The sequence below is a fragment of the Myxocyprinus asiaticus genome, chromosome 46 (assembly GCF_019703515.2).
Source record: "Myxocyprinus asiaticus isolate MX2 ecotype Aquarium Trade chromosome 46, UBuf_Myxa_2, whole genome shotgun sequence".
NCBI classification, from domain to species: Eukaryota; Metazoa; Chordata; class Actinopteri; order Cypriniformes; family Catostomidae; genus Myxocyprinus; species Myxocyprinus asiaticus.
In genome coordinates, this window is record NC_059389.1 from 11,057,717 (window position 1) to 11,074,970 (window position 17,254).

The window sequence follows — 17,254 nt, forward strand, 5'->3', positions numbered from 1 at the left end:
TGTCTGATGGATCCATTATTTAAAATGAAAAATAATTCATCGTTGTACTGGTACACTAACAGACCTGATGTCAGTTCTGGGTAGCAGGTCCATGATGTCTCCAGCTCCACAATCCACTTCCTCTTCCTCAGCCTCTTCTCTCTCTTCCATGCCTCCAGTTTTCTTGGTGCCACGGATGGGTGCAGGAGGAGACTGGCCCTGCATCTAAAAGGAGGATGAAAAGGCATAAGGTCAAACATCAAAAGATAACACATTTACTTGTATATATGAATTTATTAAAACAGACTGGTTGCCACTGAATTAGTTTTAAATTAGCATCAGCACTGCTTTAAAGTCAATGGTTTGCAAATTACAGTTTCATGTCGACTTGAACCAAAAGTTTATTTTTTTATATCAATTCACAGTGTCTACTTTTAATCTATCAGTATATTTACCTTGATTAAAGTACTTTTTACAACCAGTGAAAGTCAAAATACACACTGATCTTTAAACTACTTGACATAAGTTATAGAAGGAGGGGCAGGCGACAATATAAAAAAAAATTAAAAAAAATGCATGAACAAATAGGTGTGGTTGAGCTGATCATTAATTACCTACAAAACAGGTTTTAATGAGAGCACAATCGCCCATCGATCGCCCACTATTTGAAAGGATCACTTTCTCAACTGCTATTGTATTTCTAAAATTCAAAGGGGGATGTTTACCTTTTCAAACTCAGCATCTATTTGCAAAAGCAGGGCAGGTTTTTCATCTTCAAAGAACATGCGCAGGGGAGCTCCCATATACAGGTACATGACTCCCAGCAGAGCAATCGCTGATGTCCTCACAGCCTGAAATTAACATGTAGCTAATTACGCGACATTTCAATTACAGACATTGATTTGAATTACAGTTTGAATAAAAAGGTCAGGACATCTTTATTTCAGGCAAGAATGTTCACTAAATCACTGTAATTAGTGCCGTATATAAGTGAACCATTAAAGATGTTGCATTTCACAAATAATGTTTGTGGAAATAAACAGACAAAAAGGAAAATGGAAGTTTGGTTTTGATGTCCATGACTAACAGAATTACTTACTGGATTTGTGGCACCCAGAGCGGTTTTGACATTGTTGATGAATGCCTTCACATTTATTCTGAATTATGTATGGGGAAAATAATTCAGAGTTAGAAGTGATCAAGACAAATTGTGTGTGGAAAAAGAAAAATGGAGGTCCATGTGTGCAGTACTTACCCTGCAAATCCAAACTCCTTCATTGCATTGGCCAACCAGTTCAAGGTCTCTGCTTGGTTTTTAGGATTCTTCTGAGCGAAAGCCATTGAGACTACCTGACAAATGAAAAATAACTACCATGTTTTACAATGCTTTATTTAGAAATGAACCACAGCAGTAGCATGGTACTCTTTGAAGTTTCTTGAATCATTGTAAATACCATAGTATGAGACTGAATCTCATGTAGTTTGCCAAGAACATGTCAGATTCACATTTAGATTAAGATTGTCATGAAAATGGCACCTTCCAACCTGGAGAAACTTTAAGGAACATTGCAAATCACCAACCTGTTCTGCAGTCCATGGTAGAGAACAGGCCTCCCCGATCGCAGTCAGACCTTCTTTAGCATTACTTCCACATTTCACATCTCCAATCTTATCGACGAGACCATCCAGAACCACCAGTGCTGATGTCTTTGAGAAAGATCCTTTTTGTGCGATTAGGCCCACAATGTGCAGCTTCATTTGCATGACCTAGAAAGGGAGAGATATTGGTTACCAATCTCTGAAGGAATGGCAAATGCTTATAATTATGAACGGTTAAATGTTTTAGAGATAACTACCTGAAAGTTGGTCTCTTTCCATCCTGGTTTCTTAGCCAGCATCTTGACAAGAGACTGGCACGGCATTTCAGATTTGTCCATCTGTTCCACAGCCTGAGATGATTAAGTTGAGCACAAGGTTATCTACCAAGTTGAAATCACATTACAAAGAACTGAAACAAAGAAAGAGAGAGAGAGAGAGAGATACAAGCCAGGACTCACTCTCTGAAACTCCTCCATGCTAGCGAGTCTCTCCTTCCAGTTGGTGCTGTCCAGCAGCTGCATACAGGAGGCTGGGAGCACGGCAGCCGCTTTCTCCTCGCACACTTCCAGCTGATATGATAATAAAAACAAAACAAACAAAAAACGTTAGGGGCCAGTCACACCAAACATGTTCCAAGGCTGTCAAATTAAAATATAAGGTAAAAATGCACATTTGAATACTAAAACTGCATTCAAATTTTGGATGTGTGCTATCACTTTCTTGTGCTAAAAAGGCTAGATTCAGCGCAATACACAGTTGGACAGAACACGTGTTGAGATGCGTTTTTAAAAGTTTGAAGTTCTTGATACGCCATCTGAAAAACAGTGCTTGGGCACGAGGTACTGAATAAACTATAAAACCCAGCGAATGGTCAAAGATAATGTTGCGTATTGCACAGGAAAGTAGTTCAATTTGGAAATGTGCATCTCGAGATCCTCACGTTCTGTTCCATTCTGTTGTGCACTGTATGTTTGAACAGCCCCTGGGCTCATGGTCTGAGCAGCTTCACCTCCAAGTTAAGTGAAATTCCACTACTATCTGGGAATCCTACTATGTACATACAACTAATGAATGAAAAACACTGTGGTATCACAGTTATTATGAAGCTTGAGTCTGGGGTTGTACTATGGCACTAGTGCAACACAATCTTAACTTAACGGTCCAAAGCTTTTTTTTTTTTTTCCCCCCCCACATGAGAATATGAACTGGCTAAAAGTTTTTGTTTTTTTTTACACTTTAGTTTAAAATAGAACACTTATTTTTTTAAACAGCCAGGAATGTTCTTTGCAATATAACAGTGCTGTTTGGCTGATATGTATTCATTGCACCCTCTCGTGGACTTAAAAAAAAAAAAAAAAAAAAAGTCAATTTAAAAATCTGGTGACTTTCAAATTCAAATTTAGTTTCTCAGCCCAATTGACAGTGCCAACATGATCTTGCGATAAAAAGCTAGACGTAGTGCAGATAGGGATGTCTCGATACTAGTTTCAGAATCAGGTCTGATACCGCGGTCATGTACTTGTGCTTGCAAAAATGCTCGATATTAAAAACTGATACCATTTGATGTATGAAATGTCATTCTGTAAACATTCAGCTCACAAATTAAATTGGCATAAAAGACACAAAGTGTTCATACCTTTTAGATCTTCTTGGCTCATACACCAAAAACATCATGGGCATCATGCCTTGTTTGTAGCAGAAAAATGCTAATTCACTTTGTTGCAAAAGGCACATTCAGACTACACATTTAATTAAAGGGACATTTCACCCACAAATGAAAATTCTTATAAATTTACTCAACCTCACTCCATCCCAGATGTATATGACATTTGAAGAAAAATAGAAAAATATCATGGCTCATTAGGTCCTTATAATGGATGTGGATGGTAACACTATTTTTGATGCCTCAAAAAGCAAAGACAATCAGCTTTAATATCATCCATATGACTCCAGTGGTTAAATGAATGTCTTAAAGCGATACGATCGCTTTTGGTGCGAAACAGATAAATATTTAAGTACTTTTTAACTATAAATAATCACTTCCGTTAGGCAGCAGGCATGCACGTTCACGAGAGCATATTGACCTATTGGCGTTGGCATGTTCACACGAGAAATCATGGATACGCGACAAACCCGGAAGAGCAGCGCTGTTTTTCAAATGAGGAGGAACGCTGTACAGGCCGAATGCTGTAAACAAATTGAAGCAAATATATATATATATAAAAAAAAAAAAAAAAAAAGATGTCAGAAGATTTTGATTTGAGAAGTGAAGTTTTTGCATGTCATATTTATTTAAATCCGAGTACTCTCCCTGTGCTCCTGAGCAGATGGAGGAGGCTGGACCAACAAGCCGCACTTGAGATAGAGAGCTAAGGAGACATGGTGAACATGTAGGCAATGCCAACAGAGGTAGAGAGCTTCTGCTGCAACTAACGGAACACTGCCATGCCATCGCTGGAAAGACCTCACGAACTCAGCCCTCTAGTGAACGTGCACACTGCAGCCAACCAGACACGATGATTTATAGTTATGAGGTACATAAAGATTTTTTTTTCCACACCAAAAGCGATCGTATCGCTTTATAAGACATTCATTTAACCACTGGAGTCGTATGAATGTTGATGCAGATTGTCTATGCTTTTTGGAGCATCAAAAATCGTGTTACCATCCACATCAATTTTAAGGACCTACTGAGCTGAGATATTTTTCTTCAAATGTGTTCTGTTGAAGAAAGGAAGTCATATACATCTGGGATGGCTTAAGGGTGAGAAATGAGATTTTTCATTTTTGGATGAACTATCCCTTTAAATAGTAGTAGTTTTTGCTGTTTATTTAATCACACCAAGCCATAACGTGCTTATAAAAGGGTATCCGTATCGGCGAGTACCTAAAAGTATTTAGCGGTACTTGTACTCAAAATGGTATGGAGTCATCCCTAATAACAGGACATAGGTGTCTCAATACATGCTTTTTAAAAGTTGACAGCCTTTATAACTTGACACAGGATCTAAAACACACACACACAGACACACAATGAAAAAAAATAAATAAATTGCAAGCTGTGGCATAACGGTCAAAAATGTCTGCCTAGCACGTTTAAATAGAAAAATAATGGAAAGAATGCAAGAGGGATGTAAAAACATGTTGTGTGTGAACAACCCGTTAAAGGACAGGGAACTGGAATGGTCACACTGATTAAGTCAAACAATTGTTAATATCTCAGTGAAATACTTTTTAAACCTAAATAAAAAACAGACAGTTTCCAAATATATTAAGTATGCCAGTACAAAGAGGTAAAATTGTACACTTACAGATAACTCGGTCTCCACTATTTCCTTAGTATCTGGAGCTTTCTTGGACTTTCCACTGGGAGCAGAGGCAGGCTTGCCCTTCTTGGGAGGTCCAGCAGCCTGGTAAAGTTCATGAAGAACATGAAACAAATCAGTCAAGGTGGAGCTTCTATTACTTGGTCTCTCTCAAATACACAACAGATAACGGTAACTGACCTTTATGGTAAACAATGTTTAGAGTCTGTCCAAATGGATTGCAATGCAATTTCACCACTCACACTGCAGGATTTAACAAAAATATGTTTACCTTTGCTGGCGGAGCTTTCTTGGGAGGGCCGGAGGGTTTGGCAGAAGCTTCAACCGGTGGAGGTGCTTTTGCAGCTTGTTTCTCTTTCTTCTCCCCTCCTCCACCACCAACTTTCTTTCCTCCAACAAGCTCCACTTTATCGGCGCATTCTTTTATCTATTTATGCATGAAACAAAGGAACAGTCATGTACTGTTGCAAGAACAACCATGTGTCAATGCAGAGCAAAACATGTTTTTACCTTGTCCAACTTGAGCTTTTCAACATCAGCCAGGAACGGGTTAACCGCTTTCTCCCCTACCACCTTCATGGCAGTCCCCAAAGCCTCAAAAGCAGCATCTCTGACTTCTGGAGCAGAATCGTTCACTTGCTATACAAAAAAAGGACAACATCTTAATCTCAAAACGTCAAGATGTTTTCTGAAACAATTTCATTATTGGTGTTTGACTGTGCTGATTGGATAGGAACCTATACCTTGAGGAACGCTGCACAGAAGGGCTTCAGAACGCTTTTTGGCAAAGTGCTTGGGGTACAGTGACGGAAACTTCTGGCAAGGAAAAGCGAAGCCTGTTGCTTGATGGAGGGGTTCTTGTTGTCCATAACTGCCAGAACATCCTCACTGATGTTCTGCAAAGTTGTCTGTGGTATAATTGGATAATACATTGCCACATTTCAGTGAAATTGCCAACAGATTAATTTTAAAAGATAATTCAAATGTATTTTGAAAACTCACAGTAAGGAAGACTGCATCAATGGCCTCCTGCAAGGCCTGAACCACCTGAGGTTTCTTCTCCTTAAACTTCTCCAGTATAGTTGGCACCACCTTCAAAAGATTCATAAAAGAATTAAGACCAAGTGAAGCAAACATCAAATAATGTATAATTAGGCTCCGTCCACAACTACAATCAAATGCCTTTTTAAACCGCTTATATGCGTATCCTGAACGCAGAATGACATGCTTCAATGAACTGGACTGCTTCAGGGTGATCATCACTGTGCATACAAAAGTGCAAAGCTGTAAGATAATACTGCAGGTATACATCTAGTAAACCTTTTTACTGCAACTATATAAGCAGCTGTCAGACAGAATCAGCAAGACTTTAATCTCTCCAAAGCAGCACCTCACAAAAACAGGAACGTTACTCACAGCAGAGGATTTCATGTCCGACAGAGATTGTTTGAAATTTGTTGATACAGCACATAAATGGACTAAACCAAAAGCATTAAGGAGATGAAACTTCTTGCTGAGGGTTTTACTGTGCTGACTGTTGTTAATTGTTAAGCACAACAAGCTATTATTACACAAAAACGCTCTCCAAAAAGTTGCATTTCTCAATTAATTTGAGAATTGCGTCTCCCATTAAAACAATCACCACTAAAAATATGAACATTAGTAGTCTACCCCACTAATTGACTAGTCGGTTTTTTAGACGACTAGTCAACCACTGTGGCAAATTCCTAACATGGAGAGCACTTACATGAACTGCATATGTTCCAAACTTCTTCCTCAGTCCTGCTGCCAGTGCAGCTAGGCATTTGGCAGCCATGGACACCAGCATCACATTGGCATCTTTACCAATAACCTATAACAATAAGAGAGACGTTTCGAATGGCCCTTTTCACAAAGGAAATTCCATTACTCAAGAGTGCCACTGTTAATAGGCTTACTTTTTTTAGTGCTCGGACCAGGTCCCCATAGTCTCCATTCTCTAGTTTTGGATTCTTAGTCAAGGCTTCTACCGCCTCCAATGCTTCTTTCCTCTCCTGCCATTTCTTTGCTTCCTGTTATAGTCAAAAAAAGAATGCAGCAATGAAATTAAGGGAAAACAGATTTCAAATACATTTCAAAATGTTGATCTACTTTTTGTTTTGACTTACGATTTTTTCATAGAAGTCTTTTGGAAGTTTTGAAAGTATCTCAACGGCTTCCAAGAGCTCATAAGGATCCACCCGAACTTCAGTCTCCTCCTCATTGTCACCTATATGGACAGAAGTTAGGAAAATAAAATTGTATTGCCAGCTACCATATATTTGCATTGCGACTATGAAAAACACATAGAAAGTCAATATTCAGGAATGCAAGAAGAAATTTTTTTTTAATTCTTACAGTCTGCATTATCTCCTCCTGCAGCCTGTTGCTGCTCGAACTTGGTCTTCAGGTCCTGCTGGGAACGCAGGAACCTGGTCTGCTTAGGAGCTGCGGTTGGCAGTTTCACCCATTCTTCCTCCAACTCTTTCAACTAACGAGAAAAAAAAAAAAAAAAAAAAAGTCATTACCTTTATAAATTCTTCAGATTGGATCTTTGGGGATCTGTGGTGTGCATCTTTCAAGTTCTAGAGAACCAGAACTCTCAAAGGGGGTGGTATTACATATATTTTAATAAAATGGGCCCTACCACACCTACTATAATGCCTGCACATTTTAGAGAGATAAAGGAGTGTTTTCACTCTGATATGGATACTGTTGAGTCTCACCTGTACAGAGTTGATGTTCTGAAGGGGAGGTCGCAGTGCATCACGTATCCACCTGTAGATCTCCACAGCTAGTAATTTGGCCTCGTCTCGAACTGCCTTTTCTCTAGATTCAAACAGTTTTGGCAACACTTTCACTACAGGTTTCAGGGTTATGATCTTGGATCCAAATTCACTGGAAATGAGAAAGACAAAAAAAAAAACTGCTTCAAAGTGCTCTATGTAGCAAATATACCAATTTTCAGACATTTTCATAATTGATCATCGTGGAAATGAACGATCACTTCATCGTTAACATTAATATTGCAAACCGCACATGGAGGACTGTTTATATATCATTTAAATTAATACCGGCATTTTCCTCTTAAAATATTCTTAGTTCAGTTTATTTTAATAAATTTAGGCTATGTTTAGTACAAATTTGTGAATAGTTTATTTACTGTTAAAAATAACTTAAGATATATAACTTGTATACATGTTTGAGTTTTCACATTGTGGATCGTGGAATATTTCGGACCTTTGGATTTATTTATTTATTTTTTTATGGAAATTAAGTGAAATAACTACAAGCCATGTAAACAGTACATAACATACTGCTCCAGTGATGGTGAGATGTCAGCTGAATGTGCTTTCATGGCGATCGTTGACGTAATTGTAAGTTGGGCTGAAAGGAGATCAACCGTGCTTGTCGTCATGTTGTACGTTAACATTATCACAGTGTGCAGAAAACAAATGTTCATTTATAAAGAAACGCTCCAACGCTGTTTACATTGAGCCCGTTTCATCTCTGATCTGTGTGTCTGTGCGGCTCTTCTTCCGTGAACCGAAGACATGACATGCAGCACCAAGCTCCCTCTAGCGGCTGGTGACTGTTTAAACAGCCTTATCAATGTCTGCTGTCATGATTACTGAATACACTTGTCCTGAAATTAATTAATCGACGATCGATATGCTTAATCGATCAAATTATTAAATGACAATTAATCGATTTGTTTAATCATTAACATCCCTAACCAAGACCATGTTTTGCAAAGACATCAATATAACACGACCATGAAGCATGTTTTGTCATTAAGCATCAATTGCACTACAGCAATTCCTTAACACAAGAATGTAAACATACAGAACACAAACAAAGATCACCAACTCACCAAAGTGCTTTCCTTAGCGCTTCAATGCAAGCAACAACAATCTTTGGGTTTTTGTTATCCAGTCCTTTGATCAGCTCATCTTGGACCGCCTCTGCTTTCTCGATCTCTATGTACATAAGGCAGATATCTGTTCCCAGCTCCTTGGCTCGAGCTTTGGGCTGGTTGAAGACTTTCCCAACCACTCCAGAAACCACTTCGCCTGTTGTTCTGAAAGATAAGTCTCTCTGCCATTAGAATCCATTAAGAGACTACAGATACTGGGCCAACAAAATGATGTTTCAGACTAGGGCTGGGTACTGATACGGATTTCCGATTAGATTCCCATTCACAAGCTCGCCATTTGATTCGATATCGATTCATATGGGTATATCAGTTATGTCCATTTTGATTACATATGAAATTCTCTCCCAGCTAATTCTGTTTATTATACAGGGGACCTTCTAAATGGGTACATTATGAAAAAAATTTCACCAATTATATTTTATAAAGTTTTTCATCATTTACCACATTTTAGCTTTTTAAAAAAACGTGTTCCATCAGCAAATATGATATTGCATATTACATTTTGTTACACGTTTAATTGCATAATTTGTACTTGTAAATATTTAAAAGTATTTACATTCATTTGTTGAACACGTGCTAAAAACCAGTACATTTCTGTAAAGATCGTCTGTAAACGAGTGCATATTAACGATAGAGGACTCGAATGGCATTAACTCATCTATGCTATGTGTGCTTAAAATTAATATGTTTTTTGTTGTTTTTGATTTGATTAACCTTGTGCGACCCATGCGTGGACGTTGTATTTTGGCTGCGCTATATGAAACACATTACTTAAATTCATTTAAACTGACTGATCTCAGTTCAGGAGACTCTGTGCTGTCAGTAAAGGGATAAACTTTGACGTATAGTATCAGGTGACAAAACAACATGCCGCCGATTAGGGCTGGGCGATGTGGCATCAGAACTTCTCTCGATTTTTTTCAGCAATTGACGATATTCGATACATATCTCTATGTATGTTTTTGCTCTGAAATAGCAGAAGAGTTTAGTTTTTTCAATCAGAGGAACAATCATTTCATCTTAACAGCCATTGTAGCCAAGTAGAATTAATATTTCAAAAGGTATTAAATACAAAATCTATTTAAAAACGATGAAGGCATGTTTCCCCACAGTTTTTCACTAAATTAACACAAGGGAGAGTATACATTTTATCATTTTCATTGATTTGCATGTTTATACTTATATTTAACAAAAAAATCATACATGGAAGCTTAATAAAAATCTTATTTACCTTCATATATTTTTACCAAAACAATTTTCTTTGTGAATGAACAAGGTGTGCAAAAACTACTTCACTTATTTTTTGGAAACCAGATGAATATTGCATCATACCAAATTATTACTTGGAACCCAGTCAAGTTTATTATTATAATACTAAATCATTATTATATTCAGGTTAAGATTTGTTAAATACATTTATATATTTCTGTCCCATTTAATTCACCCTAAACTGGGGTTTTAATTTTGACATTGCAAGTGCAGTCGTGTTTATTTCACCTTCACCAGGAGCTCTTATGAAACAGGAAGGGCAATGTTTGTTTGACAGTTATAAGTTTCGCATCTTGTGAACCGCTGTCAAACTCTCCTTACTGTTCTGCATTTGTACAAGAACTTTATAGTGGTTACTAATGTTTGGAACTGCGCAAATGCTTGAACATGCAGCACTTCACAATGCAGGTGAACGGCGCTACAAACATGAGCCCCCGCGCGTGCACACGGATCAGTGCGTCACCGGTTCATTCTGAAGCGCACACAGACCATGTATATCTATCTTTAATCGCAGCCTTTGGTAGTTAAATAATCACAAATGATCATATCCCCATTGATGTTATTTTGATTAATTATACAGCCCTGAAGAATCGTGAAATTAGTCTACTGATGCACTATGAAACTTAACGGGCAAATAAAAGGCTCATTAAAATCATCGCGATATACACAATATTGTTGAATTTTATATCTTCAGCAAAATCATCGCAATGATATCGTGGGTATTCGATGTATCGCTCAGCCCTAGCGCCGATCACAGTGGAGTTTGTCTTTGGGAGAAACACCAACAAAACTACCTCTGGTTAGAAACCAAATTAAGCTTTTACATTTCTCTTTTTTTTTTTTTTTTTTTTTTTTTTTTTTATAAATCCCCTTTTCTCCCAATTTGGAATGCCCAATTCCCACTACGTAGTAGGTCCTCATGGTGGCGCGGTTACTCACCTCAATCTGGGTGGCGGAGGATAAGGCTCAGTTGCCTCTGCTTCTGAGACAGTCAATCTGCGCATCTTATCACGTGGCTCGTTGTGCATGACACAGTGGAGACTCATGCTACCCTCCGCGATCCACATTGAGAGCGAGAACCACTAATCGCGACCACGAGGTTACCCCATGTGACTCTACCCTCCCTAGCAACCGGGCTACTTTGGTTGCTTAGGAGATCTGGCTGGAGTCACTCAGCACACCCTGGATTCGAACTCGCAACTCCAGGGGTGGTAGTCAGCATCAATAATTGCTGAGCTACCCAGGCCCTGGAAAATCTATATTTTTACCCATTCCTATTTCAGACAATCCTTCCTATATGAATTGCCTATTCAGTTGGAGAACATGAATGCAAATTTTCTTCAATATCTTCCCGTTTAGTGCACCAACTTTAAGAACATCTGCACTGTTGGATAAAATGGCTCAATTCAATCATACTGCAAGAATGACAATAATCATGTGTTGCCAGTTACAGATGATATCCTAAAAGCAAAGTGGTACAACCGTGTTTCAGATTTTAAATCAGACTCCATTAACTCCTAATATTGAAACATCGTGGAAACAGACTTGCTTTCAAGTCATTCTGCATTATCCAAGCTAAATTAAAACAATCAGTACTCTACAAAGGATTTGTACCATTAACAATGACAAACCAGATTACATCATGCTATATTTAGACAATCACAGAGACACCACTCAATAATGAAGCGCAGTAAAGGGAGCATCAGAAATGTAGGCAAAAAGACTTATAGAAATAGACCTTTTATTGAGATGCTTGTTCAACTTTATTAATTGGGAATTGCTGAGCTACACCTACAATAAGTTACAGTATGAATTTCTCAACTAAAAAAATAAAATAAAAAGTTATGTTTTTCTATATGGTTTGAAGTCTTTTAGCTACAGCATTCCTATCTGTTAAACAAAACGCGTAATTTGCCTGATGACTCCACCTCAATCCAAAAACAGACTTTCATCAGGTATCACACTTCTGCCTTGTTCCAAAACTCAGTTGTAAATGCTGGTGAACAAAAAGCTTCAAAGTTTCTGCCATATAAACGGGTTACAAATAACAGACTGCTCTTCTGTGATTAAAAGTTGCAGTCAAGCCTCAGTTGTTTAAGAAAATCCTTTTAATTTAGGAACAAGTTTAATAAAGTGAACAGGTATGGTAAAGCTTCAAAAATGACAAAAGCACCAGAAAAGTAATCCATAAACCCCCCTCCCAAAAAAAACCCCAATGGCATTTGGCATCACCAACGTCAAACCTGGCTATGCATCACATTTAAATGTACTGTATACAAATGGCAAGGAGATTGGAGTACCACAGTTGAGTTGTAAGAACTACCTGTAGTGCTTCATGATTTTTGGGGCTCAACAGCCCCATTGACTTTCTTTGCATGGAAGAAAGCACACATCCTGCCTAACATCTGTGTTCTAGGGCTGGGCGATAGGACGATGTTATCGGATATCGATGCCGATTGCACCGCTCATTGACAGACGACGATCAACAATATCAGGAAATGGTAAAACCATAGATCTGGAAAGTCACCAAATATATTAAACAGTAGCCCAGGGTGTGAAACTAGCACCCGCGACGAGGCTGAATCCAGTTTGCTCCACGTCCAAATGTATTTCATGCGTGGGTAATTTTGCAAGATGTCTCGGAGTGACACATGACAAGAAATACTGTTAGTCACAAAGACACGTGCTTGAAGAAACACTTTATTACAGTCATTGCTCGTATCTGATTCGCTATTTGTTCAGAGGCGTCCAGCGCAAGCCTGTGTCATGGAACAAGCGCATGTAAAGAGTTTACTCTTCTCGGTTTCATTCATCTTAAAACTGTTTGCACGACCAATGGCGTGAGTTGGTGGCGGGACTATGTGTTTGATCAATGGTAGAAGGGGGGCGTATTCAGAAAGCTGTTTTGAAAACAATGTTTATTTTGCTATTCTGTTTGGTGGCGCTAGTGGGGCAGAAATGACATGCTTTAATTTAATACTCTAATTAATAAATAAAAAAGTTACTCACTTGCCAGCCACATGTGCATTCTCAACATATACAAATGCTGCCTCCAAGCCTTTAAGTTGGGCTACGGCATTGGAATCAGTTACAAATCTCTTGATAAGTCCAAGATATTTTCCCCACTCTGGGCTCTTCTCGTCCTGTATCCTCTGGAAAAGCTTCAGTGCTTCCTCATATCCATTTAACCTGGCTTTCCAAATCTTAAGCAAAGCAGAACATAGATGATTAAAGCAAACATAAAAATAAATGACATCCTGACATGTAGCCTAACTGACCCACTTTCCTTAGAGACCTACCCATATTTAAAAGCCACTGTTTTTTCAGGGCACAAGAACCCTTCATACTTTTTTCCTCTTTTTTTTTTTTTTTTTGTTCTCTCTCACCTCTGGACATTAACAACCATTTAGCTACAGTGGCAAGAAAAAGTATGTGAACCCTTTGGAATTAGCTGGTTTTCTGCATTAATTGGTCGTAAAATGTGATCTCATCTTCAAAGTCACAAGTATAGACAAACAACGTGCTTCAGCTAACACACAAACAATTATAATCTTTCATGTCAATTGAACACATCCCAACATTCACAGTGCTTTGTAAAAAGTGAACCCTTGGATTTAATAACTGTTGATCCTCCTTTGGCAGCAATAACCTCACTCAAGCATAGCTGCGGATTAGACCTGCACAACGTTAAGGAGGATTTTGTTTTTGTTGGAAAGCAGCGGCTTCCTTCATAATGTCCTGTCATGAACACCATGCCTATTTAATGTTTTCCATATAGTAGACTCATGAACAGAGATGATAACTAGTTCCAATGCCTCCAAGTCTTTAGCTGTCGCTCGGCTCAAGGGTTCTTTTTTACCTTATTGATCATTCTGCGGTGTGCCCTTTGAGTCATCTTGGCTGAACGACCACTTCTAGGGAGAGTAGCCACAGTATTAAATCGTCTCCATTTATAGACAATTTGTCTGACTGCAGACAGATGAATATCCAAGCTCTTCCAGATAACTTTGTAACCCATTCCAGCTTTATGAAAAGCAATAATTCTTGATCATAGGTCTTCTGAGATCCTGAGATTTTTTTTTTTTTTTTTTTTGCGAGGCATGGTCCATGTCAGCAGATGCTTCTTGTGAATAGCAAACTCAATGTTTTTAAAAGACAAAGTAGCTCTAACCCACACCTCCAATCTCATTTCATAAACTGGATGCCAGGTTTGCCAACTCCTGACTCTAATTAGCTTTTGTTGATGTTATTAGCTTACAGTTCACATACTTTTTCCAACCTACACGATGAATGTTTGAATGATGTATCCAAAATGTACAAGAAAAATACAATGTGTGTTATTAGTTAAAACAGATTGTGTTTGTTCATTACTGTAACTTAGATGAAGATCAAACCAGATTTTAAGAAATGTATACATAAATGCAGGTAATTCCAAAGGGTTCCCATACTTTGTCTTGCCACTGTAACTGGATAATGTAGTATGGTTTGGGTGTTCAGTAAATTTCAAAGTAGATTTGAAATAATGATCCTCATTTCCTGTTTCCATCATTTCATAAAGAAGGCCTTAGAGAATAAAGGCAATTAACAATACAGCATTTTGAATGTGTTTTTGAAGACTAAAGGCAATAATTAGGGTGAGCAATCTGCTGACCTAAAGACTGTTTGGTTCTTCAACCACAAGTAGATTTCAGAAGGGCCAAAATTCATAAAAGCAGCCTGGATCACTCACCTTGTGTTCACATTTCTGGTCGGTGGGTAACTTCATCCATTCACTGTCATCCCCCATGGCTGTTTTCGGACTGTCTTACCTATTCAACTGAACATGAAAGGGGAAACTTTGGTTGTTGGCATGCCATACAAAGCAGAAAAAAGGCACTTGAATGGTTAACTTCACACATGAATCAAAGCTTGCAAAAAGAATATGCGAACAGCCCAACTTTTAAACTCAAAACAAAAGATTACAAGTTTACAAAGCAAGAGACATGATCTTCAGGTGAATCCAAATTTAAGGTGCTGGATTGCCGTTCAAGATTGGATGTAAAATATGAAGTGGTTTGAGGAACAAAGCTTCAAGGAATATTCCAGGTTCAATACAAGTTATGCTCACTCAACAGCATGTGGCATAATACTGATTACCACCTAAATTTATATTGACTTCCCCCACCCCTGGGTTACAGTGAGGCACTTAGAATGGAAGTGAATGGGGCCAATCTGTAAAATGTTAAAATACTCACTTTTTAAAAAGTACAGCCACAAGACAAACAATATTCGTTATACGTTAACATGATTTTAGCGTGATAAAATCGCTTACTAACATTTTCTGTGCAAAGTTTTAGCCAGTTTTACAACTTAATGCCATGTCGATGTAATGTCAACAAACCCTAAAATGATTGTAAAAATTACAATTCAAAACTTTACAGCTCAAAACATACACAAGTTTTAACAGAAGAATTAATACAAGTGCTTTTATAACATTTTAAGCTTCACATTTCAGCCTTTAAACTCTCCAAAAACTTGGCCCCATTCACATCCATTGTAAGTGCCTTGATGTAACCAAAATTTTGTATTTATTTATATTTTAAAGAAAAGGAGGTAGAAGCTGAAATAAATTGTGGTTATCAACATTATGCCACAAATGCTGTCGATTGAGATTAACTTGAACCCGGAATAGTCCTTTAACTGGAAGTTTAATTACTTCTGATGCATGCAAAAATAAAAACATCAACTAACTACTCAAATGTATTAGCTAAAAAATCAGTTGTCAATGGACAAGGCATGTCAAACTAGACAAGCTTGTCAAATAGTAAACAAAGTGCTGGGAACTTATCACCCACATGCATTTCAACAACAAAATCCTTAGGAACCAAACAGGAGGATGCAATACGTCTAAATTCACTTCACAGCAATTGGCACACACATTATCCAGATCTGAAGCCAAAGCAGAGCAACATCCACTAATGCATCTCCCTAAAGAGCTCGGTTTCAGATTACATATCTATCCAAACAGCAAAGTAAATCTTCAAAACATCAAAGGCTCTGGCCTTTAAGTGAGAAAAACAACACGCAGAGAAAAAACATGCCGAAAGATGATGCATGCAAGAAAGTGCCGCCAATTCAGCCCGCCCGAAACAAACACAATAAAGCTAACAAAAAGAGATATATGCAATATTAATGCGTCTTATGTTATGTAAACACAATTAATAGTGAATAAAGACCGTTTAAGGGATCAAAGTGGTCAGCAATGCATCACATGTGGAAATATTTTCGGGGTGCAGCAGAGCCGTTAGTGACCTGCAGCTCCGTTGCGGAGGCCGTCGGTTTTATCAGGATAAAACGTTCAAATAAGGTCTCATTTCAAACACGACATCACAAACGCACTCGTTATTGTTTTCTTAAATTATATCCGTATATGGTTTGCTTAGTTTCGGGCTGTAAATATGATTAATTTTAAATATACCGGTTAGCTGTTAGTACACGAGCGGGCCTGACTGTCTGCCTAATAATCCTGCAACAGCTTAAACCATCACAAGATTCAAACAAATATCGCCATTTTAAAAGCCTCCTTCGTCTAATACATCGTTCACAAGCACACATTGTATTATCATAATCTTATCTGACTAGAAGGGGATGATAAAATCTGAAACGGACTCACACTATTGTTGTCACAGATATAAAAGCAGCCTGATATTATTCAGTCCGTCACTAAAACGGAGGCCCTCAAATAAAACGCAGCAACCTCTAATGAATCAAAAAACGGATACAACGGTTTTCACGCAATAATCGCCGATCTCTAACGATCGCAAACTTTAAAAGGTTCATCAGTTACCTGCTTTTAGAGAGGGAAGCCAGTGCGATCTTCATCAGCTGGGACAGATATTTAGTCATTACTCTCCAGACTTTGAAACGCCTCCGAGGGCGGGGCCAGAGGGAGGAGACGCCTAGCACTCATTCAAATGACTGATGCATTTATTATAGGCTTTATATATTTCAGTTTTCTACTGATGTTTTTTTTTTTTTTTTTACGGAATGTTTGTCTTTAATGGAATGGTACATAATCCACTTATCTTACTGAGTGCTTATCAATAAACATGTTTGGCATTACTGGAATGGCACAACATTAACTTAT

General features: G+C 38.1%; 1 protein-coding gene across 2 annotated transcripts in view; it reads right to left on the reverse strand.

Moving 5' to 3' along the window:
• Positions 1-17,036, reverse strand: part of LOC127435811 (cytoskeleton-associated protein 5-like) — a 39,489-nt gene extending 22,453 nt beyond the window's left edge. For both annotated transcript variants that reach the window (XM_051689531.1, XM_051689532.1), the window contains exons 1-21: positions 16,955-17,036; positions 14,858-14,944; positions 13,138-13,331; positions 8,797-9,003; positions 7,649-7,820; positions 7,281-7,413; positions 7,052-7,152; positions 6,842-6,955; positions 6,652-6,756; positions 5,907-5,996; positions 5,648-5,812; positions 5,415-5,543; positions 5,176-5,331; positions 4,890-4,988; positions 2,037-2,147; positions 1,836-1,928; positions 1,561-1,746; positions 1,235-1,329; positions 1,079-1,136; positions 705-830; positions 65-204 (exon numbers count right to left, since the gene is read on the reverse strand). In XM_051689531.1, the coding sequence (XP_051545491.1) occupies positions 65-204; positions 705-830; positions 1,079-1,136; positions 1,235-1,329; positions 1,561-1,746; positions 1,836-1,928; positions 2,037-2,147; positions 4,890-4,988; positions 5,176-5,331; positions 5,415-5,543; positions 5,648-5,812; positions 5,907-5,996; positions 6,652-6,756; positions 6,842-6,955; positions 7,052-7,152; positions 7,281-7,413; positions 7,649-7,820; positions 8,797-9,003; positions 13,138-13,331; positions 14,858-14,914 (2,531 nt within the window). In that variant the 5' untranslated portion in view covers positions 14,915-14,944; positions 16,955-17,036. The remainder of the gene's footprint in view (positions 1-64; positions 205-704; positions 831-1,078; positions 1,137-1,234; positions 1,330-1,560; positions 1,747-1,835; positions 1,929-2,036; positions 2,148-4,889; positions 4,989-5,175; positions 5,332-5,414; positions 5,544-5,647; positions 5,813-5,906; positions 5,997-6,651; positions 6,757-6,841; positions 6,956-7,051; positions 7,153-7,280; positions 7,414-7,648; positions 7,821-8,796; positions 9,004-13,137; positions 13,332-14,857; positions 14,945-16,954) is intronic.
• Between the last annotated feature and the right edge of the window lie 218 nt (positions 17,037-17,254).